At 40.2% G+C, this 27073-nt stretch overlaps 1 protein-coding gene across 1 annotated transcript in view; it reads right to left on the bottom strand.

Annotated features, from left to right (window-relative positions):
- Positions 1-27073, bottom strand: part of ythdc2 (YTH domain containing 2) — a gene marked incomplete at both ends in the record, with an annotated part of 75303 nt that overhangs the window by 34302 nt on the left and 13928 nt on the right. Inside the window, 9 exons of the mRNA XM_079751144.1 lie at positions 2501-2664; positions 3804-3869; positions 5104-5230; positions 5367-5496; positions 6478-6584; positions 9985-10092; positions 17115-17271; positions 18399-18501; positions 22930-23096. Coding sequence (XP_079607270.1) covers positions 2501-2664; positions 3804-3869; positions 5104-5230; positions 5367-5496; positions 6478-6584; positions 9985-10092; positions 17115-17271; positions 18399-18501; positions 22930-23096 — 1129 coding nt within the window. The remainder of the gene's footprint in view (positions 1-2500; positions 2665-3803; positions 3870-5103; positions 5231-5366; positions 5497-6477; positions 6585-9984; positions 10093-17114; positions 17272-18398; positions 18502-22929; positions 23097-27073) is intronic.

Raw genomic sequence — 27073 nt, forward strand, 5'->3', positions numbered from 1 at the left:
CAGGTTGACCACAAAGGCAAATGGTGCATTATGTATTGTTGTTTCAACACGAATACTTGTATTACAAATCATTTAACTCTTATTATTGCGTATTAATTCTATGTTGTTTAATACTCATTTGTATATATCATCGTTGTCAGGGGCGTAGCCAGGACATTATTACTGTTGCGGCCAGCTCGGGCCAGTCTTATATTTGGGGTGGCACTTGATTGTCAACGGGGGGGGGTAGGCCTGCACAATAAATCATTATAAAATCGCGATCTCGATTCGCCCCCTTCCCCTCTCGCCCTTTTGTGCTGCTATGTACAAAATAGATCAATCTGCTTTTGATACTGCGTTTTAATCAGTTATAAAGGGCCATATGAAACGCAACGTGCTAGAAAAAAAACAACTATGTTTGGTACTGCCATTTTTTTTATTGTAATGGTTCATGTGTACAATATATGGAATAGGATTAGGGCCATTCATTAAAAAAAATTAAATTCTGACTTCATTCTCAGAAGTCTGAGATTAAAGTCAGAATTCTGACTTTAAACTCAGAATTCTAACATTAATCTCAGAATTCTGACTTTAATCTGAGAATTCTGAGAAAAAAGTCAGAATTCTGACTTTAAAGTCAGAACTACCTGTAAGGACCAACCTCCCTGGGAGAGACACTTTGCTTTATGCAGTTGGAAGAAACCACGGGCAGAGTAAACAGTAGCCCTAGCATACTTGTGCTAAAATGTCTTCCCTTAGCGACTTCTTGCGGGTTCGAGGGGTTCCAGAAGATGTTCCAGTTTCACTCACCTTTTGGTGAGTGTGTTGTTTTGGTGCCAGTTTTTTTAAAGTCATTCTGACTTTAAAGTGACTTTAAGAATTCTGAGATTATAGTCAGAATTCTGAGATTAAAGTCAGAATTCTGACTTTTTTCTTTATGTGTGGCCCTAATCCTCTTCCGTAGCAATAACAATTACATTTCGTGAGAAAAAAGTTGTGGCAGAGAATCGTGATATCAATTCTATATCGTGATATCAATGCCTTCAATAATCTGGTTCATTTCCCCCGACAGCATATCGCAAATGTCTTTGCTACTCCTGCCATGGCTGGCTTCAGCTTTGGCAAATCTGCAATCTACCGTTGTTATGTTAATATCAGACCTAAAATCCTTAAGATGTTCATTCCAAGAGGACCTTTATTCTGGGCTAAAAACCTTCAAGAACAAACTTCCCTATACCTAGTTAAAACCACAAATAATGTCTTACCTTTGGTGTTTTTGCAACCACCATTTACGGATAATCCAGTGTCTGGACACTATTTTGAAACCTCACAAGGTGTTAACAATCTATGTATAGTAGCCATGAGTCTCACAGGACATGGATAAATTGCCTTCAATCAGAACACACTGTCATAAATTTTATCTGGTGGAGATATGGGGCAATTGCAATGGCTTGGTTTGGTATCCTCCAATTATATTCACCTTGACCTTTTAAGGGTCAAATGTATCCACTGTTGATAAGCCCGTTCCTTGGGCTCACAGGGATCACTCACTCTTGGGAGGCAGGGTAAAGAATAACGTTGTCGCATAGGAGTACTATGTCCCCTTGATCTCGGCCTTCAAAGCTGGTATGAGTTCTCTATACTCTATTTAGTTAAGAACTTCAGAAAATTCATTGTTGATTTAAACTTTCATTCCTGTTAAATTCTTTGCCCTCTTCGAGATTTTGCGATCGGTTGGGTTCTCAGCAGTTTGTCGTCCAGTCAAATGCACTCTTTCCAGCTCAATACCCGTAACTTTGACTTTGTCAGAAATAACTTTTTGTACCGCGGCCTCCCACTCAGCCTAGCTACCTCATCAACGTATTGGAGGCTTTCACGCAATTCACTTATTAAATGTGTTTAACCTTTGGATAATGTCTTTTGGAAGCTAACCTGTGCCCACGAAGGAGGTTTTTGTACATCATGTCATATATGCTACTTATCAGTAGAACAATTTTCCCTGGCATTATGCACTGTTGGTGACAGAACCGGTTCTTCTGATGTAACATTGACAGCTGCAACTGCAGGAAAGCCTTACACTGACAGCCTTACACCAAACCTCTGCAGTAGCATAACTAGGGTCCCTACACATAAAACAAAGCATCAACAACTTTGTTGGCATACCAGGAGTTTTTAAAAAAATACTGTTTTCCACAGGCACAGACTTAAAAAGTCTGTGCCTTACCGGTAGGTCCATGTTTCCAGGAAGTCCACACAAGTCGATACCCGGCTACCGTAAATACACACATACACACATACCTTTTTAACCCCCATAGGGAATTTTATGTCAGGAAAATTACTTGGCCAGAAGGATTTCAATCCCACTTGGAATTCGACTTTAAAGTTAATTAAAGTAAAGGAGTAACTAAATAAAGAACCATGTTAATAACCTCCGTCAAACTCTTAATAAACCAGTGTTGACTGGTTTATTCCTGGTGATGTTGGTGTTGTATCTCACTCTGTAGACTGCCTCCTTACTCACCATCGTCAGAGCTGGAGCAGATGTGATGGAGCAGGTCAACAATGATGTCCAGGTGGATCTCGTCATTCGTTAAGCTGCAGTGGTAATCCCGAAGGTAGTTCCGGTCTTGAGTGCTGAGCTCCATATTCCTTCGGGGCTCCTTCAATGACTCCGGATCGCCTCCCCTATTTATTCATTATTCACAAAATGCAGGAACTTATTGCATACCTTAAAGATCCAGTGTTAAGAATCATCATAATTAGAGGATTCAATTGAGAATCCTCTAATTACAAAGATCATTTTGGTGAAAGGACTGATCATAAACTCGTCTACACTGGCTATATGAGGCGTGTTCGACAGGGGGTTAGGCTTCTCGGATACTTCAATTTCAACTTTCTTTTTTTTCAAGTCTTTACAACCTGGACCCTATTTTCGAATCATTTTGGGACTAATACAGACAAATTTTGAATTGGTCCTGTATTCCGCGAGAACACTGCAGCCTTCATCCGTGAGAATGGGCTGCAATGTAATCCTTTGAGGCAATAGCCTCAAGGGATTGTACATCCTCGAAAAGCCCTACTTGATCACAGTCCATTTAATATTTCGTCCAATCATGTCTCGCTCAAAGAGAAGTCTCACAAGGTTGAGTTTTTGCAGGAAGAGAAGGGTGAAAACTTTAGGGAGAGCTTGAGAGGGTAGAGTGTGTTGTGTTGGACTAGAGAAAGTGTAGCTTAGTGTTATTAAGGTGAATGAAAATTGAGATTCTAATGACAGTAGGGAAATACCCTCAACAACGCAACAACCAGATTTCAGGCTGAGACTTCTTCTTGATCAAGACTTCGTTGGACACAATATTCGTTTTTACACTGCCAAATGTCCTCTACTCATTCATGCATGCGAGGGGCTTGAATAAATATAATAAAAAAACATGCACATTTTTCAAAAGAAGTTTACTCTCTATGCGTAGCCCCGCCTACTCCAATTAACCAAGAAAGCCGGCTCCTTGACGAAGGCAGAATATACCCCCCACGGTTTTACACAGGCAAGACAGTGAAGCTGAACGGTGTGCCAAGCCGTTCAGCTTCACTGTGTAAAAATGCCTAATAACAAACAGACCAGCGAAAGCTAAAGACACAAGTTTTACTCCTTTGAGGGTATACTTACTATTGTGCCATAATATGACCCGAGCCTGTCAGAGGCACAAACAATCACTTTTTTGTTAAATATAAATACATTTATATTTAACTATATTTTATATTTAACTATATTTTAAGATAAGTACTAATGGACTGACTCTATATCCGTGTTTGAACAGTGCTTTTACATGTAGGACTTGAGCAGATCTTCGGCCATCTTCTGCTGGCAGTTCTTGGCCCAGTCCAGTGCTGTCCTGAAACAATGACAATGCTCAGGCAAAACCTATAGAAATCTAGCAAAGGCATAAGATAGAAAAAACACATTTTAAATATATGAGTACAATCCATTTTTTGTAAAAAAATAAACTCTATTTTCCCATAATTGAATGACTAACTGGACAACAACTTCTTCATTGGTCCAGTATTGAGAAATAACGTTTCAGCCAATGGCAATGTAAAAGTACTTCTTTATCTTTGGCTAAAGCCAAAACGTAGCTACTGTCGAGGAAAGATCATAATGTAGGAAATAATTTCCCTATGAGTATAATAATCATAATGCAATAGTCATGTAATAACTACGTCTTAAAAGGTATTTAGCCATTAATATTTAAAATATTTTGTAAAGTAAAAATGATGTCATTGTTTAAGCTCCACCGTTAGGAGGAGCTGGTGTGCACCCTGTTTCTACCATGAGAACACCCAAGCCATGTAGCCATATATTAAACTAACCAGGGCTGGTTGAATCCCTTGCATACTCGTTTAGCGAGTTCTATAAACCTTCCAATTTATACAACTTTTGAGCATGTCATTTGTGTGATTGAGATTGAAATTGTACTTCCACTGCCATTACATGCTTATGTGTGCCTGCGTTTGTTTATTTGTTTATATATGTGTACATAGCTTAAATATGTGTACGTATGTATGAGTATGTGTACGTATGTTTAGCTATGTATATGTATGAATGTACACTTGTATGTAAATTTATATAAAGAATATATTAACCAGTTCCATGGTTCCAATCTAATCTATTGATTCCCAGCCTGTATGTAAACTCAGCTTATTAGTGTTAATGTTTATGTGCATGTGGGTTTGTGCTTGCGTGTGCGTTTTGGGGTTGCTATCTGTATAATTCACGGTCAAAGTTAAACATCAGTCCCGCCGCCCAAATGCATTTACATTTCTGAAATTAATGCTGAAAAGTATTTTTTAACCCTGAAAAAATGTCTGACATAAGCGCAAATATAATTATGCAAATTATTCGCCATTATTCAATCGTTCACAAACCCACTTAAGAAAAGCCCAGGGACCTATGATTTGGTGGGCCCATCCAGGATAGGTAATGTGGAGTTTTGTGTTGATTGCTTAAGAAATTGCGTCACAGGCTCAATTTTTAATGACCAGGGTAGTTAGCATGCTCACTGAATATTGCGCACACGAAGAGTTGGCTCATGCTACCATTGTGTTTGTGTTATAATCTGCCGTATATACCAGCCGTTGGAGTCTGTGAGATGTATTCTGGCCCCTAGGTCCAGCAGCTCCTCCATCTGTCTGACAGATCCCTGGCCAGCAGCGATCATCAATGATGTGGTTCTCATCTTGCTGTGCTTGTAGTCTACTGTCAAAATCAAAACCACATTTCACTTTCTACTTGAATTTTACTTAAATAGTTAAATACATGTTTATTTTGGACAAATTGGCAGCCACAACAATTCCACTGGAATTCACATAAAGTAGACATTAATACAACAAACCACCAAGGTTTTGATTTAGGATGAGATTAATCAGATGGCGAAAGGCACTGGGGTCTTCGTTTGAATAGATGTTGGAAATGCAGGCATCGGCTTCAATTTGGAGGTCCAAACTCGCTGCTTCAGTTCCATACTACATTCAAAGGAAGAAAAGATTTCAAACCCCCAAAGAAAAACAAGGATCAAACTTTTATGTATGTTAGGTCTGTGACAGTTCATAAAATTCACTGTTCGATTCATGTCGCGGTTTTGAGTTTGGTATGTTAAGTTTTTGGTAAAGCAGGGGATGACAAAAGGGCCTATAATATATGTATAACTATATCTATATATATATAGATATAGATATATATTAGGGCTGTCAAAATTAGCCCGTTAATGCGTTAACGCAATCTTATTTTAACCCTGTTAATAACAATTGACGCATTAACGCACATCCTTTCTTTTATGATTTTGAAAGGTTTTTCTCACAGATTGTCAACATTCATATCAGAAAACATTTTTGTTTTTAGTTCCACTTACTTTACATTAATTAACACTTGCAGTAAGTGACAAATCTGTGGTGCATTTAACTTATTTGTATTTAACTAAACTTATAGCAACTGTTGGTTTACAGTTTCACTTATTAACTGCTGCTTACAATTCCCAAACCTGTGGTGTTCCGTAAGTTTCCCATTCAACCCACACTGAGTGAGTGAATAAAACTCCCTCAAGATCAGATTGCTTAGCCCCTGCTTGCCCTAACAATTTCCTCCCTGTGAACAGTTTTGCTGAACCCTCGTCTGTACGACTACCATCCTGTTGCCGAACCCTCGTCTGTACGACTACCCTCCTGTTGCCGAACACTCGTCTGTACGACTACCCTCCTGTTTCATGCATGAAGCTCGACCACACCAACCCACAACACAAGGTCGAGTCATTGCATGTGTAAATATCGATTACAATATTTGTATACAAACCCTTTGACAGTTAAATACCTGGTAACATAACTGTAGTTTTTTACTTTTAATCACAAAAATGTATGAATGAAATTGTCAGAATTACACTTTAATGTATTGATACCAAACTTTCAAATGTTATTAAGGGTGAGGATTGTGTGAACAAAAATCCAGTTTACCATTTTGTTGTCCCCAACAATCTTATCCGGCACTGAATGGTGCCATTCCAACTGAGGAGCATCCTCCAAGGTCCCATACCATTGTTTCAAATGTCCTTGAGGATCTTCTAAACATACATGTTCATGACAGGCGGAGAAAGAAATTGAGAAAACAATACAGTCTACATGTCTTACAATCCAATCCCAGGTGTTTGAATGTACAAAAAGGTATTTCTGCCATATTGTACTATTCCCTTTTTTGAAAAATATATTGAAAAACATCTTACATTGATGAACCCAAGTTATCAAGATATCAAAAGGGATCAAATGCATCTTTAAATTCATGCAAAAGCTTCTGGTGAAGTTGGATATCCATTAGGGATGGGCAACAATGGTCAAATAGTCGAATAGTTGGTGTCATGTAGAATATCAAATAATGAATGTGACTATCGTTATTTATTACACAGCTCTTCTCAATGCTGTTGTATGCTCGGTTCACTTGCATGGGCCTTCACAACTTCCGGTGGAGAATAATTTTTTGATAATTCACCGTTGCTAAGCATATAATGACCGCTGTCAAGGAAAGTGGATTTTTCTTTTCTATCGTATCACTCCGGAAGTAGTCCGGTATCTTATCAACCCCAGCGTCCTTGGTTGCTAAGCGACGTCAACGTCTTTGGCGGACTATTTCTCTGCTGATCAACCCTACGAATGCTGGTAACAAATAAATTGTAAAAAGACACAGTGTGAAGTTATTTTTTTGACCAGTTTCCATATGCTAAAGACGTGTCTAGTTCACCATCATGCAGGCTGTGTTCAGTAAAATAAATGGCGCACGTTGAAATAATTTTGATGTTGAATGTTGATGGCGCAGTTGTTGAAATAAACATTAAAAGGGTAAAATATGTTTACCCTTTTAATAAGACGGTAGACTCGCAGTGGTGGTGAATATTTACAGAACACGGCCAAAAGCTGTGTGCGGCTCGCAATTAAGATACATCCACAGTAAACACGAGCGCATGGTACCACGGCCACAAGCTGCTCAGGGCAACACTCCAACCCTCCACCTTTACCCGCCTCTAAAAAACGGCACGTTTGTGGAAAGCTCATTGTGGGACTGGCTCATAGTGGCTGTAATTCTGCAAAAAAGCTTGTATTAGGGGCACCTTCAAAGCTATATAAAAGCATTCACAAAGTAGCATGCCATGGGACCTTTAAAATTAAAGGTTGTATCAGCGATGCTAGGCCGAAACATAAATGATCACATTTATCTGATCTTTCCTCACGATCCGCTAGTTGCCTGCGTGCTCTGAGATCATACACAGTAACTCCGTCAAGGCAACTCTGTCGGCAGCACCACTTAAGTCTTTTTTCGGCGGTGAAACTGCTAGTCATAGGCGACTTACGCCAGCAAAAGTTATTTGCCTACCTGGGGCCTGGGCTCCCGACATTGAAGCTAATGTTAGGGTGCTGGCTGTGGTCAGACCACATACGGAGTTAGATTAGATGCACCAAAGACCAACACTAGTTTCGACAACATCGTAGTTCATGTCGGCACCAACGAAACTAGTACGAGACAAACCAAGGTCACAAAAGGCAACTTAGCTAGGCTTTGTGACGTCGCCAGAAAGATGTGTCAGCATCTCTGGAAGAGGCCCTAACGGGGATCTCTCGTGCATTTTGCGATTGCTCGTTCCCGTGACCTATGGTACAGCGGCCGCTAGGGGGTGCCCGCTAGGGGGTGCCCCAAATTACTGTCGCGGCCCACATAAATGGACCGACCCACCGGGAAAACTCCCGATCTTCCCGATGGCCACTCTGCCTCTGGATAATGTTGTACAGAACGCCGGTCATTATTGGGAAAATAAGCCCAGACAGGGCGAACCGGACCCCGACGCGAAGCGGAGGTGTCTTGCTTCACCCTGAAGGGTATAATTTTCGATAACGACCGGCGACGTTCTATACATTGTCCCGCTTATTACACGGCACCTTGCCAAAACCAAACAATATCTTCACACGGTGTGTCTTTTTTACAATTACCATTCGTAGTGTTGATCAGCAGAGGAATAGTCTGCCAAAGATGTTGACGTCGCTTAGCAACCGGACACGCTGGGGTTGATAAGTTACCGGACTACTTGCGGAGTGATAAGAAAGACGTGAATCAGGCAACAAATCCACTTTCCTTGACAGCGGTCTAGTTTGCTACCTACAGGAGCCCAGATGACCAATGATAGCCTTGCTAATGAGCTCGCGATTCACAACTTCACCAGGCGTGAAAAAGCCTCGGAATCTGAAATGAAAACAATGTTCAAGCAAAGACATTTACAAAAAATAATGCCCATAACAGGTTCGAATATTAAGGGCTGCCTAATATTCGTTCGAATATTGATTTATTTTTAGATATTCTTATTATATTCGAATAACAAAGTTTGGAGTCAAAGCCCTAATGTCGGGTCGCATGTCAACAACCCTTTCAGAACCGAGTATTAACCAGACTCCCTCTGAAAATAACGTTGTACCTATGTGTCAGTGGTGTGGCCTCGGGCTGTCTGGAGGTGGAAAAGCCGCAGGCGATGGCCGTGGTTAATACAGTTACTAAATTAATAGCAGTATACATTTCCACTATGTACTTTTCCGTTCTAATTCACTAATCCGTCTGTTCTAGCGTGTTGCGGTGACTGGACTGGATGCCTGGAATCTCCTCATGTTTAACCGGCCAACACCACATCACCAATTTAATACGATGTGCATATATTTACCTGTATGTCAATTATGGCACCCATTGCACTCCTGACCATCCCTGGAAGAAGTGATCCCCCACTATGCGTTTATTCTCAAGATTTCTTCCTTGCTAATTCAAGGGAGTTTTTTCTTGCCCTTGTGGGGGCTTGGGTAAAGGGGGGTGTCGTAAATATTTGGCCTGTCAAGCCCGTTGAGACTGTAATGGTGATTAAGGGCTATACAAATAAAATTGAATTGAATAAATGGTACTACCAACCACTCAAAACCAAAATTAATTGTATTACAACCAATCACGGACAAGGGGTGGTCGGTTTTGCGCTGCGTATATCATAGTTTTTTCTGGATGCACAAAACCCAGAAGGGAGGGTCGAGTGGGATCTGTTGGTTTGGGATCTCGCTTCAAATACCAACAGAAGTGACATCACCCAACATCACTGATACAACCTTTCAAGCATTGCAATAAAGTTTGACAGAACTATTATTCGTATTTTAAGCTAGCAAAGGTTACCTCCTTGATTCAAAATACATTTTAATTGCAGGAGCAGTATCAAAAGAAAATAATGATTTGATGAGGCTCTAAATGTTTAGATTATTTATAAATTAAACTATTACATTGTCCCCCATCTAGTCTAAATTGGGCTGTACTTTCATCAAAATAGATAAACTAGTAGCTTGATCCACACAAATCACAGACAGTATTCAAATGTAAATAAATGATTAATACCGCTGTGCAGTATAATTTTACCACAGTATTATTTGTTTTTTAAGACAGCAAAGGCTAGTTACCTCCTTGAGTCTTCTTATTGGGATTAATCCCACATTCACTTGGATGATTTATCAACTTGATGATGTCCTCCAGGAATAGTTGTTCAACGTCAAACATCCTCCTCTGCACTGTATCAAAAAAAGAATTACAAATGAAGCAATTTGTGCAGTATTCTTAGATATTTTAAAGGGGACATTATGAAAACACTTTTCCTGGGATTTTGGCTGTTGTTTTGGGTCTCTGGTGCTCCCACACACATACAAACTTTGAAAGAATTTTGTACAGGATCTTTTGAGTGAGATATGCATTTCTGAAAATACCCCGCCTACAGTTGCCAAACGAGCGAGTCAGTTTTGGTGCCCCCTCCTACGTAGGAAGGGGGCACATTTGAGTGTTACCTTCCACTTCCTCACCCCCCTCCAATCAGAGCATAGCTACGATTTTGTGGACCAGCGGACGAGCAGCTCCGGCGGGGGGAGCTCAGCAGTAGTCCGTCAGCTCCCGGAGTACAATCCCTTTCTCCTCCATGTCACAGTTCAATATGGACTTCAGAGAGTCAAGGCCAAAGTTCCTTTCCCCCAATTCTTCTCAACCATGGCCGGGATAACCCCCACTACGAGTCTTTGCTTGTTGTGGAAGTACCAGAGATGTCAGACACAGTCTGACTATTATGATTCATAATATCTTCCGAGGCGTACATAGCTTTTGGCGGTGATATTAGATATATCATATAAATACCGATATATTATCTAATATTATTATTATTATTATATTATAAAGATATAGAGCGCCAGGAGTCCGCAAATTGGAACAATCAATTCTCCTCCATGCTGTGGTTCAGTCTGACAGCTCATTGGTCAATGGGCAGCAGCTCATTTGCATTAAAGCTACAGACACCAGAAACAGCGCATTCTGAAGGGACTGAATCAGAGGGGAATAGCGGTAGGCGAGATTTTTTTTCCTAAAAGCTATTTCCAGCAAACAGCTTCAAAAACATGTTTTCTGGAACTCATACTATGTTTACTTGTTGGGAAAACACCATAATATGTCTCCTTTAAAGTTTCTAATGCAGAGGCGAGCCTGATGCTGAGGGGTAAATTATTCCAAATCAAACAATCTGGATTTGAAAACAAACCGTTAAGTAAACATTCTCAAAACAGTGGGCATTGTTTGAGACCTCAAAACCACTGCAGCACAGCTGTCTCCAGTCTTCACAAATTTTAATATAAATGTCAATATAAAATACAGTCAGAAATTGTCAAAGACTATTTAATAATCTGTGTGTTTGATGGATTGAAACAGAATCCATGGTAACTAACGTTTTCTCGCGAAAACCAAGGCGTGTACAAACTTTTAATCCTTTATGAAATGTATCTTTTTTAAATACAGAAAAGGAAGCAGGAGTATGCTGAATATAGTCAGTTGAGTTGAGGAAAGATTCAACGCCCTAATGTTCCACTACTTGTTAACTTCACACTCATTTGGTTGTAGATATAGGGTGTCAGGCAAGGATAAAATGTTTTTATAATGAGATGTAGAGATAAAAGGTGAAGGTTGGAGAAAAGTCAGAGGCCAGTTTGTCCTATTGTTATTAGGGGTCCTACGAAAACCGTAGGAACTGTATTGTAATCGTTAGTATTATTATTATTATTACGAAAGTTTCCGCACGCTCAATCTCTAATTGTGATTAAACCCATAGCAATAATGTGGAAACCCCATTTGATAATGTAACAAATTTCTGAGCGCATAATAAAATAACATTTTGCCCATAATGTTACAACATTTTGGTTCACCTATTAGGTAATGAAGCAAGCATAATCATTTCCTCCTTACGTTATGAAGCAAGCATAATCAATTTCTACTTATAAGCCGTTTTCACAGATTTTTGCCGCATTTGTATATCAGGAGATTCGGCCCTGAGGGTGATTCACACTTGATGCTTTATATGCAGACATCGATGTCACTTAGACATCAGTAGAATCAACGAGGGGTTTAGGGGGGTGGGCTTTCAAGGGGCGGGATATTACGTAGCGTCTAAGGTTGCAAGAGGCGGGGTAAGTGTGGCCGCTGTCACTGTAGTTTGTTTTGATTTGACAAGACAAAATGGAGGCAGAACAGGCAGAACTCATCGCAATCATCTTAATTGTTGCTAAAAATGCATCATATATTCCGTTTCATCCACAACATCCGAAGCATCGATTGATGAAAGATTGGAGCATGAGTTAGAGACAAATAGAAGAAACGACTAAGAAGAAAGGCGTTGTGAACGACTGCTTTACAGGAGAAAGAGAGCATATTTTTTGGCTTCATTTCACATATAACTTACACTTGGAAGAATGCATTTGTATTCTGTGTTTAACTGAGAAAACTGGGAGTGGAAGGACGGGTTTGCGGTGTCCTGCGCTGCCTTTGTCTTGAAACGTCTGCGTCAGCGCCCGTGTGTGTGTTTGTGCACTTGTGCGTGTTTGTGGTGTGTATGTGCGTGTGGTGTATGTGTGCGTTCACGCATGCTGTGTGTGCATGTGAGCTGCAGGCCGCTCGGCATGCATGTGTGTACGAGCGTGCACGCGGTGTGTGTATGTGGTGCCCTGTGCTTCCTTTGTCTTGAAACGTATGCGTCAGCGTGCGTGTGTGCGTGTTTGTGTGTGTATACGGTGTGTATGTGCGTGCGTGCGTACGGTGTATGCGTGCGTTCGCGCGTGCTGTGTGTGAGCTGCAGGCTGGTTGGCGTGCATGTGTGTGCGTGTTTGCAGTGTATGCATGCGGTGTCCTGCGCAGCAGGCTGCTATTACCACTAGGAAGGTGCAATATGTATGAAACTTGTTATACTTCTACCATTCGTCATGATGAACAACTGTCAAATCACAACCTATATGGTCAGACCATTTGTATATAGTACAGTGACCAAAACTTCACAAAAAACCCACAGTCCAACATATCTGCTGGTAGATGGTAAAACTGCCTTGATCTCAACATCACCAAAACAAAAGAACTAATAGACTTCCGTAAGGCCCTCTCCACCCTCCCCACTCTGACTGTTAACAAACAGCTGATAGAGAGGCTTGACACATATGGATACCTTGGGACAACAATCGACCACAAACTCAACTTCACAACTCCAAGTGCAAGCAACGTCTATTTTTCCTTCGCAAACTCCGCAAACTCCAGGTCCACCAATCCGTTCTGACAGCATTCTACAGATGTTTCATTGAACCCATAATCACCTTTAACATCACTTCCTGGTTTGGAGCACTGTCCAACATCCATAGGAATCCACTAAACAGAATCATCAAACTGAGCAGCAAAATAATCGGACAAAAGCAGGAATCACTCATCAATATATACGACAAAAGGACTAAGCAAAAAGCAACACAAATCACCCTTGACATCACACACACTCTACACAGCCAGTATTCCCTCTTACCCTCAGCCCGCAGATACAGCCCCTACAGTAAGGACAAACAGAGCCCTGTCAAGCTTTGTCCCGCCATCCATAAGACTTTTGAATGGTTGAACCCCTCTTTGAACTGTATCCTCTCGTTTTAATGCCTGTAATCTTTTTGAACTGTATCCTCTCGTTTAAATGCCTGTAATCTTTTAAAATTAATTATTTATTTCTCCTCCACTATGGAGGTAATACATTTTATTCATTAGGCTTAGGCAAGGATTTATTTTATTTTTTTCTGCGGGGCTGATGGTGTGTGTGTGCGCGTGTGCGTGTTTTTGTTTATTGTATGTACTGTTGGGTATTGGACACACCCTGCTGCTCCTCCACATCTCAAGTTCCCCAACGGAAAAAATATATATATTTGAATTGAATTGAAAAGCTGCGCACATTGTGTGCTGTGGGAATATATGGTGTAAAATTCATAGCATTAAGGCGAAAGACGGCAAAGATATACATTTGAAAGTGAAATACATGCATTTCTTAACAGCTCTACAACACGTTTATCAGCTGTGGCAACCCGGCCTCAACCCCTCGGGCCAGGCGGCCCAGGGTAGAGGTTATGGAGGGCGTGTGCCGCCGGTATCCATCAGGCGGAGCCAGAGGGCCTCCATTACGTCACCCTAATCGGCCGAATGGAGAACACTTGCGGCGGAGAACGAGGAGGAAGAGGTACCCTTTAAAAGGCTGTGTCTCGTGTTCTTAACGGGAGAAGTTGGAGACACAGGAGGAGACCGGAGCGACCTCTCTCTTCCGGGACGAGACCGGCTGGTCCGGAGAGACCAGAACATTGACCCTTTTTCATGTCTCACGGAGTCATAGTATGATTGTCGTTTTCCCCGCGTTGGACCCTCATCCACGCGTTTTTCTGTTCAAGCACGAATAAATGCCCTTCCGGGCTTTGAACGAGCAGTCACGTGTGGTAATTCCTGCCTGACCGAGACATTCCTGGGGCCGGGTCGCCACACAGCGCTAGCATTGCATCAAAAACACGTAGGCTCAGCTATCAAATATGGCTTTTAAGAGGTGATTCCATAGTATACCCATGCCAAACTATAGCTGGAAAATAGCTTCTTCTGTGATGTTTAATGGCAGTTTACAAGCAAGGTGTATTACTGCATCTACTGAGGTGCAATACAATGGGTAACTTTTCAAAGAAAATTAATCAAAATAAAATAAAAAATATAAAGAAAACAAAATAAAACAAAACACAAATAAAAACAAAACAAAGAATAATAAATCTTCTTTGCTAACTGTGTATCTTTCATAAATGTTATTATGGAACTAGTGATATCTTCTGATCTAGGCTCACCCAATAATGTTTCCAGGAAAAAAAAAAAACTTTCTTCACTTCTAAACAGCTCTACAACACGTTTACCAGCTATGGCAACTGCCCTTTTCAGTTTTTCTCTTTGCCTAGAGAAATTTTCCCACCTTAAGAGAACATGCTCCACATCCACTCTTACCCCACAAATCATCCACAATCGTCATGTTTGATTATGACTAATAAGCCGCTGTTTAGGCCAGTATGACCTATACTCATTCTAGAGAACCAGACAATCTCCTGTCTATTTATGTAACTGGTCTGGCATCTTGAGATCTCCTTATCCCACTCAGTCAGCCACATTATATTAACTTTATGTTTGATGAGTACCTTGATTCCTGATTTACTGAGTGGAATGCTTAACTTAAGCTTTTCTGCTTCCTCATTGCCCTCAACACCTTTATGTGCAGGATATCCGTTCTGAACCGCGCCCTCTCTGAAATGCAGGCTGGGCCTTAACGAGGTACACACATAATTTTCGCAAATGTCTGTTTTGTCGGTGGGCTTTGACAAAGCCCACCGACAAAGTGGTAAACCAGTTTTTAAGGCATACCAATGCCATATTACCTTACCAACCAAGCTCACCATAACTCCAGCAGAATACTTATTTTTCTCAAAATATACTCTGTTCAGCCTTTGGCAGTCAACACGTACATGTAGTGTAGTAGTATTGCGTCGGACTCATGACCAACTATTCTCCGAGACATCAAATGTTTACCATCATGTATTCATTTGGCCATCGTCATACCGTCATACCGTAGAACCCCGTCATGGTTGCTTGCAACTATATTTATTATTATTATTAGGTGGGGGCCAAGCATTGTGTGCAGGAAACCCATTGTATTGGTTAGTATTTTAATTATTAGAAGCACAACCAGTGTGCGAGGCACCCTACTGTACTTGTTTGGGAACCAACCTCAGTGTGCTCAGCACCTATTGTTATTAACAGTTGTATTAGATGTCAAGCCCTAAGCCGTAACATCTTGCCCCCTTCGTTAATTGTTTTCACTCCCTGTCCTTATGTTTCTGTGATTGTCCTCAATGACCTCAATTTTTTTAAACTGTCCCTCATCAATAATCCACTCCTAGGCTGTTTTCCAATGTGAAGGCTGTAGTCTCGCTAAAACACTTTGAGACGCGTTCTATGGAGATGAGGCTGGCTAGAGTACTTGTCCTGGCGTTTCTGAGCGTTCAGAGTTTGGAACGACTTGCTATTGTGGAAGCGCGTCCGCTTTTTAATACTACTCCAGTGGTAAATATTTTAATATTTAAATTGTTGAAATTGTTAGTAGTTTGTTTAAACACCAGCTACGTACATATTAAAACAAATCAATCCATCAGCAAAATATAGCCTATCATTACGTTGCAAAAACTTTTGAAAATCGCACAGGTCTTAAAGCTTAATTTTGGCATTTACATGGTGAATCTATAAAAAACAATACGACACAAAATATTTCTGAAAACTTTCAAATAACTTAACTTGTGTAAATCAATGTGTATTGCTTTCCAGCCACAATTTTTAAATACCCTGCGCAGCATGTGAAGGCAGAGGATTGAGCGTATTTTTGCTAGTTGATGATCAAGCGATGCATCCATGAAAATTCTCTGAATTGTAAAAAAACAAAGGATGCGAAAAGGGCGTGAATTTCCGAGTGTTCTCAACATTGGAACAGTGCTTGTCAGCGTTCTATGACGCGGCATCCTTAAAAGGGCGGCTGTTGAGCATTCTTCCTTCACATTTGGAAACAGCCCTGGTGCATTTTGTCACTGTGATTCCCCTCCTCGGTGCCAGTTCGTCTTCGTTCACTTTATCAAGCGTCCCAGGAATTTCCAAGCGATATCCACTGTTCCTGGTTCCTGATTCCTGTCTGTTGACTCCCGACTAGGCCTTTGCCTTCTCCATGCCGGATTGTTTGCCTGAACAACGACTGATTAAACGTGTGCCTACCCACTACGCCTTTGCCTTGCCATGCTATAGCATTAAACATTAATTAATTTAGCTTTGGCAGTGGCAATGATTTGGGAGCTGGGGGTGAATGGGTAGGAGGAGGTTCTACAAAAACACAGTTCATTTTCTGAGCCTGTGAACTTAGTTCAAAATTCTAAATTGTGAACTATGAACGTGAACAACTCCAGTTTAATCTGTGTGAACTGAACTTTAAGCAAGCTCTTTGGAAGAGTGAACTTGAACAACACTGCTTGTTTGTATCTGTCAATCCAATACTTGGCCAAGCCATTTAGAGGTTTAGGTTAAAACTAGATATAATATAATCAAATGTTACTACTGTATCGAGATACGACATAAGTATGGCATTTAAGAACGACAAACAAGTTAAACAATACAACAGGCTCAGGATAAAGATATTGTTGAAGAGTATTACCATTGATGACTTGGCATGAGGTGAAGTAGCGTCTGAAGACTTGGATATCTAAGGAAGCACTGGACAGAATGAGCTTCAATGTGGGAATCGTCTGCACCACCGCCTTTAACTTAGTCAGCAGGAAGTCTGTGAGTCCATCCCGCTCATGGACCTCATCCTAATGAAAGAAGTGGAAAAGGACTTTAAGCATATGCATGTCTGAACAAAAATCACTTCAAACAACACACATTTGGACATTGTTAATGGTTCGAATTTACCTATCAACAAACCTAATTACAGTTTAATTCATTTTTCACAATTTACCAGCTCTCGTTTTGAAGAATAATCACCGCGCCATTTGATTCATTGATATAACGCGGTTATATGCTATAGACCCTATAGTATCTGTGGTATAAAGGCTTGGACGAATTTCAAATTATAAATATGTACACTTTATGTTGAAAGTATAGACCGTCGCGATTCCCATTGAAACAAATGGCGCGGTGATTATTCTTCAAAACGAGAGCTGGTAAATTGTGAAAAATGAATTAAACTGTAATCAGACAACGTGGTTATATGCTATAGACCCTAGAGTGTCTGTGGTATAAAGGCTGGGATGAATTTCGAATTGTACACTTTATGTTGAAAGTATAGACCGTCGCGATTCAGCCTTTATACCACAGATACTATAGGGTCTATAGCATATAACCGCGTTTTCGGATTACAGTTTAATGCATTTCGTTTCGACGGCTGAACAGACAATTTGACTGGAACTACTTAGCCAGTCCCTCGAGAAAAATGCAGCGTTTTTATGTGATTGTTGCAGCCAAAAAACCTTGATTATGCGGCACGTTTTCTTAAAAAATGTGATGAAATATGTGGCATATTTATGCAATTTTATGCGATGAAATTGCGGGAACTTGCAAAAATTGGGGGAAAATGCGAAAAAATGCGGGAACTTGCGAAAAATGCAGCTTTTCGATGACGTTGACGTCGCGTAATTACGTCACTTCATAACGTTCCCATGGCAACAGGGGGAAATGGCTGCTCTTGTGTGAAGTAAACGCAACATGTCGGCACACATCGAATAATCCATTATTCGTTCATAACAACCACCGATTATTCGACCATGAAAAATTAGAATTATTCACATCCCTAGTTAATACCTTGTGTGACTGCTTGCAGTCCTAGATTGTCATTGTTCTTTTGCACAACAATTCAACGTTCACATATTACAAAACTCTCAATAAAAATACTGTTAATATTAAGTACACCAATGTAAAAAGACATGTATCTTATACTCACCACCATCACATGCGTTACAGTGGACAAAGTGTTGTCTCCAGCCATCATAGTCCTGAGCAGTACTTCATTGGTACAGAACGTCAGCAGGGTCATAGGAGAAACCCTGATGGATTCAAAATAACAGATTATTTTTTAATCACAATGGAAGAAACATATCACCCAGCACATATATATATATATATATATATATATATATATAAAATCGATCTAAATGAGAGCAATAATAATGTCAGCTGGTAGACATTTGTCAAACCGATTCTGCTCTTCAACTTCCCAACTCACCAACCAGCCAATTGGATTATAAATAAGTGAGGCACTACATTGAGAGCTCCAGAACTCAATGTCGGAACTGGCTCTGTAAACAACTGTTCCAGAAATATAACTTTGTTACCATAGCAAAACATTATGTTGAATGATCTGACTGAAGCGATCTCTCTCTAAAAGTGTGTAATGCTTTTGAAAAATTTATTGAGAGGGGGGGGGGGGGGGGGAGATATGCATACGTTACGATGAGTGCTCCGTCTGAGCAGCGATGTGTTTAATGTCCGCGTTCGAGTGAGGGTTAGGCTTCCCGGACACCTATTGATTAACACATGGGTGCCCAATACGTTGTTTGTCATCGGCCGGTTGATCGCAAAGGTAGTGTGGGTAGATCGCGTGCTTGAGCTTAAGTCCAAGGCTCATGGATAATTTTGGAACTTACTAACAAAGGAAAAGTATCCAAACATGGGGAAATGTTCTACCTCCTTGACTGCATTATTCGGCTTTACTTATTTATGCCAGTCAACCTTTTACCACAAGAAGATTATCAAGTGGGGAAAAGAGAGACAAGCCGGAAGAGTTTTAAATAGGTTAAGTTAAGTAATCCTTTATTGTCCCTTTTTGGGGGAAATTCTTTCTCTGCTTTTGACCCATCCGGAAGCCGGTGAACACATGCACACCGGCATACCCGGAGCAGCAGATACATAGTACATGCATCTTGTAGGCCAAAACTTTTGTTCTTGTTCAATGTTGAAGGAAATGGTTACTCACATACGGCTCTTTAAAAGCCATTCCACCATGTTGTTCAAGGCCTGCTTGAGACTAGCTACCAGCAGCTAATGTACTATTACCGGACTACTACTACCGGACTATTCAACCTTGGCTGACTCCATTCAGTGCAAGTCATCAGAGTATGTACTTAGTATATACAAATAAATATATGTTTAGCATTTTTTTAGGTTTACGGTGTGTGGGGCATTTCATTTCCAATAGCGCTTATTAAAACGCTCATAACAGTTACACAATGACGAAACAAAAAACGCACCAGTACGTCTACACCACCACAGACACTCCTTATTTTCTATTTTCCATGTTTTAACAATATGCTGACATTGTGGCACCCATTGCACTCCCAACCCTCCCTAGAGGCAGGGATCCCTCTTTCTATCTTCCTTCCCTACGTTTTTTCACTCATTAGGGGAGATTTTTTTTCGGGCAATGTCATAAAATGTAGCCATGAAGAGACTGGCCCTTTGAGACAGTAACTGTGATTAAGGGCTCTACAATTAACATTGACTGGACTTAAGTGTATAATACATCAATAATTGTCTGTTGGATTCATTCATTAAATTCATCAATTGTCTTCTACAGGTATCAGCGTTGATGTGTTAGTTATTTATTTTGGAAAAATGTTTAGCCTAAAGGGTTTAATAGCTTCAAAAACATAGAATAGCTGAACTAAAGAGAAACAATCTAAACTTATTTCAAAGGGAGGTAAATGAGAGAAATAGTATTGTTATATTAATGTGAAATTATGACTGATTTGGCAGAATAATTAGGTGACGGCTGCATGCAGCGCTCAACTACTACTGTATACTGTTTTATTCTTTCTTTCCTCTTTATTATTCTTTACAAACTTTGGGACCTATCTCCTTCCTCAATTTTTCACCTAGAGACTCCATTCAAATGTTAAAATGTTCAGAATAGATTGGAATCGCAAGCTTCTTTTCAAGATTTTTTAAATATTTGATACTTTTCAAGATATTCTACTTTTAAAATACTATCTTTTGTTTAACAGGGGAGTCAATGGGAGGACGGCGGAGCCATCCTCCCATTGGTACTTCAACTCTTTAAGACGTAACTTAATCAATTTTTAACCGTTTATCTTGGTTGAAACCATTTCACAAATCTACACAGTTGTATTTTCAATAATATCTAAACGGAATTTCGATATCATTTAAACTTTCTTCAGAATCACAGTTTTAGTTTCATACCAGCTTCGTTTTCAGCTGTTTTCATTGAAGACGTCTGCCCATTCTGACACTGTTACCTCTTAAAGGGATACTTCACCGGTGGAGATTTGAAGGTTACATCAAGTAAATAATCATATGTATTATAAATGTGAATGTTTTTTTTTTTTTTTAAATATGTTCATCCTAGTCTGAGAAAAGGCAGAAAGTGTCTCTTTGGTTCAAAAGTCCCGTCTCAGGGACTACACGTTTTATTTTTGTAAATTGTTTGATGAAGTTTCACGAATAAAACTTCGAATTCATGTTGGTTGTTGTGATTTGTTTACTAACCCAAGTGCTGTTATACTAAAGTAGGCCTACTGTATAAGACAAACACTTATTTCAACTGGGGAGAAAAGGTTGAGTACAAATACTTGCTATGCTGAGCTACTGCAATTAGCAAATGTTTTTGTGATGTACAGTAATATACAAATGATGCGTTTGAAAAAACGAGGGCAGAAGACGTATCACGGGGATATGTTTACACAAAGTTTGCTCGCGCTAACACTCGCGCTAGGACCATGGGTCCTTCCCCCTCCAAATGGAAACAGGTGAGCGCAATGCACTGTGTTAGTTGGAGGATTTCTTACTTTTGTGCCAGAGAGACACTTTCTGCCTTTTCTCAGGCTAGGATGAACCGGTTTCAATTTTTTTAGCACATTTATAATACATATGATTATTTACTTCATATAACCTTCAAATATCCACCTGTGAAGTATCCCTTTAAAGTCTCCATTGGACTTCCATTATAAAATGTCATGTTTAAAAGTAGGATATTTCAAAAAGTATACAATCTTTTATATTGAAAAGTAGGTGCTGTAATTCTAATAAAGGCTGAACATTAAAAGGATTGTGAGGAGTAGTCTGCCAAAATATTGGGAAGAATAATAAACAACAACTAGGACTACAAGCAGTCCAAGAGGCATTCACAGCCCACATCCCCTATCCCAGTGTCCGCCCTTTTCAAGAAAATCCCAGGTTTTGCACAGTAAAAATGCTTTGATTTCATGCCATGTCTCACAAAATGTTTGGTCGAGGTCGGATTCATACCGGTGTCTCGATGTCTATGTGGCCAACGATGCACTCCATGAACATGCATAATTCCATGAGTAAATTACACTATATTTTGAAGGGATGGAGCAGTCTTCCTTAAGGTAGGTATGTTACAGTTAAAGTCAATGTTTTCTCATACTAATGACATGTTTACATTTGTGTGCATTAAAGCACACCTTTATTAAACAACTGCAAGGCATTTGGAAATGTCAACCGATGAGCGCAACCAGCGTGGGTTCACACCGACCACAAGAGGCTCAATCATAACCAATTGAAATTCACATAGGCCCACAAAAAAGGCCACGATAAAAAATTCCACAAGAGGGTTCTGTTGGACAGGTAGCCTATGAAATTCGAATTAACACGAGTGTCCCCAGCCAAGTAAAATGAACGTTAACACAAAAGCAGGTTATTAAAATAAAAATAAACTCTTATATGCAACAACTGAAACAAGCGCATAATAAGCTGTTTTAATTTTCCAATGTCCAACGCCTTATTGCGCAGATGTGACCGAGCCCGCCCCGAACCCAAGTATAATTTCTAAATATTTGTCAGAACCCGACGCGGCTCGTCGGGTACCAACGGGTCCCGTCGGGCTTGGGTCGGGTTTCCATGCTCTAGTGTGTAACCCCTTAAGGCAAAGCCTGCATTGGAGGGAGGCTATGGTGTGGATAAGCCAACTTTAAATAAATGCATCCAATTCAATTTTTCCAAATTTAAAAAAAAATTACATATAAAAATACTGACAAGTCAGTATTCTGTAGTCAGTAATTTTACTACTAATACTACTCTACTACTAATAACACACATGGTTTAGTAGTAGATGCCATTTGTGTGGGATTTCGTACTATCTGCTGGCGACAATAGTGTGCCATGCTTTACAACCAGACTAATAAGACACATATTAACAGTAGTGTGTCTTTCTTTGCAACCACACTAATAAGACACAGTAATAGTAGTGTGTATGCTTTGAAACTGCAGTAATAAATATATTTGTTTTGCAGTCAAGTGTCCTAATTGTATATTTTTTAAGAATTAGATATAATTCACTCTGACCACTAGCAGCACCCACACACCAGCCAGGCGAGCCTACAACAAACCATTTCACCTGGTGCTAAAAAGATATTCTAGATGAAACACTGATGCATTTAATTGTTGACCCAATGTCCTCATATGCAACATTTGTAAAAAGGCTGAAATTGAATTACCTGCTTTCTAATCGGATCTGGTAGCCAACAGTCTGACCAACTTTTTCCCCACGCTCTTCCGCAACCCGCTCTGCTGCAGAAATTGAAGCCAACCGCCGTGGCTGTGCACAGAAGACCCTGCAAGGAATCTCATTTCTGCTGCAGTCATCGAGCAGAAACTGTGGGATCTAAGGGGAGATATGGCATCAATGTTAAAGATCACTGCCACCAAATAGGTCAACATCAACAAGGGTTATCTACTACATTTCTACATTTTGAGGTCAAGATCCATAAGAAGACATTAGAAACATGATGACTGTGTTCTCAGATGTCTAGCCCATTACAAAATGTGTGGCAAACTCCTTCCCAAGAAGAGGAGGTTTAGTATTAGGGGGTATTCACACCAGGAAAGTCCTTAGTTCGATCTCTTTGGTACGGACCAAAACGCAATGTTTATTTTTTGGTTTGGTGCGGTTCCTTTTCACATTGCAATTTTTCGCAACAGTCCAAGAATCTGTCAACAGCACGTGTGTGCATAGATCGTTCAATCATTGGGACAAGAAGGTCCGGGGCGGCGTAACACGGGGTAAGGCAAAAAAAAAAGGTAAACAAACTATGGAGATTATGGAGATTCAGCGTGCTTCCCTCGTTGTGCTTATACTGATTGGTTTCATTCAGTTACAAATATTTGCAGTACTTTTGGAGCATCAGAGGCGTTTGGCACACAGCGATTTTATGATGTTATTCTATCTGCAGACCTTGTACTGAATGTAATAAATGCATTGGAATTTTTGTTCTCCAACATACTTTATTTGTTGGCGTCTGCCCAAATATCCAAAAGACATTTCATCTCCTCTTCGCTCCATGTTGAACCACGACTCATTCTAACGGGTCTGATAACGTGGTGCCAGTCTGATAACGTCACGTTGATCTTTGAATTTACCGCGATAATCAAACAATATAAATGAATAAACAAGCAGCAATGGGAGTCTGTTGCGTCCAATAAGTCATATTATTTTGAGAACTGGGTTGGGCCGAGCACGGTCGCATTCACATCTCAAGCGAACCGCACCAGGGTTCGTTTGGAGGTGAACCGAGACCACCTCTCCGGCTGGGTCTCGGACCGGCTGTTTGGTCCGCACCAGAGTTCGATGGTTTGTATTCACACCAGCCCAAAAGGTCTGCATTAGGAATGGGCGATATGGCCTAAAATCCATATTGCGATATACATTGCAGCATCTTGCGATAACGATATATATCACGATATAAAATCATAAAATAACCGTTTCAAAACAGGTTACATAGACTCTAAGGAAAGCCAAACTGCTAAATGTATTTAAAAAAAAGAGAAGAGTCATTTCGAGAACATTTATTGTGAAACACTGTAATCATTCAACATAATGTTGCAGATGAATAAAACTAATTTGGGTTTCTTTCCTTAAGTGCAAACCATTCTAAAAGGCACTACACTTAGTTTAAGTCCTTGGTTCTTAAATGCCACCCAAGATGCAGAGAACAGGAAAAACTGGTGTCTTTTTAGATAAGGAACAGACACTGACAATTAGGGATGGGCATGATTAATTGATGATCGATCATTGATTGTTACGATTTTTGTCGATTACGTGATATTTTTTATGGATCAAAAGGAGGTTGACCCAGCCGGAGAGGTGGTCTCGGAGACGTTGCTCAACATGGAGCAAAGAGGAGACGGAACATCTATTGGATATTTGGGTCCGATATCCAAAAGACATTCCGTCTCCTCTTTGCTCCATGTTGAGCCACCACCCGATGGTCTGACAAAAGAAAGTAAAAAGTATGCTGGAAAACATAACTTAAAAATGCAGATGCATTTAACACATGAGGGAGAAGGAGTTGGATCGCTCCGCAGATCAATGTTTATCACGCTGGATATCCATGATTGTTTACTTTCACCGGTGCTTCCCACCCCCCGGACCTTTTTGTCCAATGATTCAACGTTCTTTGCACACATGCGGGTTTGTTGACAAATTCTGGCACTGTTGCGAAAATTGCAATGTGAAATGGAACCGCACCAAACCAAAAATTAAACATTGTATTTTGCGTCATCAACATGCATTATCGCAGGCCATTTTTTTTATCATTTATATCGTATATTGTTTATATTGCGCATTACTAGTCCGCATCAGCGATTTTTTGGGTTTGGTTCGATCCAAACAAGGCAGGTGTGAATACGCCCTTAGACTCTGGACTAGAGCCCAGCCGATATTATCGGCCGATATTAGGCATTTTCCAAACTATCTGTATCAGCATTTATAATGGCCAATTAATGAATATTTTCAAAAGATAAATAATTTGGGGTTATTGTATTTTTGTTCAAAGGACTTTGAGTTTCATATCTTAGCCCAGTTCAGACCAAAGATTCGCCTCGCAACGAGACTGTTTTGGAACGTCGCAGGGGAAAAGTTGCAGCAGTGTTAACCCGTGTTTCCCCCAGAAAATGTCTTAGTCAAGGTGGTCAAAGAGCGGGGGGGGGTGGTTTGTCTTGTGGCCCTGCAGTCTTCGATGAGGGTTTCAGTTCGAACGGCTATTGTTTTGAACAGTATCACCGATGCATTATTTATCTTTATTTTTTTGTACCTGATGGAAGTATGTTTTCTTTCCCTACGGGAGTTTTGTACTTTGTTAATGAATAATAATTTAAAAAAATAATATATCATTATTATTTTTTAATTATTTTATACATTGGTAGTCAAGGCGGGGCCCTATTGTTGTTAAGGCGGCCTTAACCATACAGTGCTGGGGGGAACACTGATGTCAAATTGCCAGGTCCAGTTAAAGAACGCAACGATGTAGCTATTTCTCTTCAGCCAATCAGGACACAGCACAGAACAACTTGTACGTCACGGCCTTAATTCGTCCCGGTCCCGTACTGTCCACAGTACACGTTGGCTATAACCCTTGTTATGGTTACATGCGGCCATTCCAACATGCCCCAATTCGGACAACTTTTAGTAGTCTTACCACCATTCCGACAGTCTACCACTTGGGGGATCATAAATATTTAATTCAAATGTGTTCAACCAAAAAGTAGCCATTTCAGTATTATTTATCTGTAATTTATTTGATTAATTCCAAATTTTGGTTGTGATCGCACAATCTTTCAACGTCTTTTCTTTTTTCGACTACATCATCTTCTCACATGATCAGCAGCTCGCGGTTTCACTTTCTCTCCAGTTAGAACTGCTCATGATGATATCGCTGCGTTGTCTCTGTGGGGACAGCGCAGCAACACCTCTACCCAAGCCATTAATACATTTTATTTATCAGAACTATTTATTTTTAAACTGCATTACCTTATTATTTTAGTGAGGACTCATAAATAACTAAACATAACCAATGTTAGGGAAATCTGTTTAAGCCACTAGGCTATGCACAAATCAAATTTAACCCATAAAGTTCTTTAAAGTGACACTGTAGCATTTTAAGTAATGTATTAGCGCGAAGAATTTCTAATATTAATTTTAGATTATTTACATTGAACGGGTAAGTCCTTACCCATTCCACGGGTAAGGACTTAGGCTTCCATGTTCTTCCTGACTATGAAAAACTAAAACGGCCAAGAGGGAAATAAAGCACTAGGTGGTACTAGCAGGCTCAAAGCGTTTTCGCTCAGAGCCGGCATGAGTGAAACGTAGAAGGAGCTCAGCAGGACGCGCTTGTCACTGCCCCAGCAAATTGGAAAGCCTGCACTGCACTTTAGTTCATAATGCAAGATCATACTTCTGCCACAAGGGTAAACATCGGAGTAGCTTTTCCTAATACCTAAGAGCTAATGAAGGATTACGATTTTCAAAGGGACGCTGAAGTTGCCTGCTTTCATAGGTAGGTAGGTCAATGTTACTGTCTAAATAACAAGCTTTTCTCATTTCTTGGTTGTTTAATTCATTACATAGGCAGCATAACAGAAGAACATGTATAGTTAAAAGCCTCAACAGCCTCGTTGGTGGATAGCAGCATAGGCTATGTTTGATTGAATAAAGGTCGCATTTCATGCCTACTTCCTCCCACAGATCCACTGCCTCTCTGTCCTAAGCAACATAATTCACTATCTTGCTCGAAGAGTAATTACTTATACATGCTCACACTAATGATCCAATGCAGTTTGCAGTTTGTTTGAAATAACTTA

The sequence above is a fragment of the Pollachius pollachius genome (genome assembly GCF_949987615.1).
Source record: "Pollachius pollachius genome assembly, chromosome: 14".
Taxonomy (NCBI): Eukaryota; Metazoa; Chordata; class Actinopteri; order Gadiformes; family Gadidae; genus Pollachius; species Pollachius pollachius.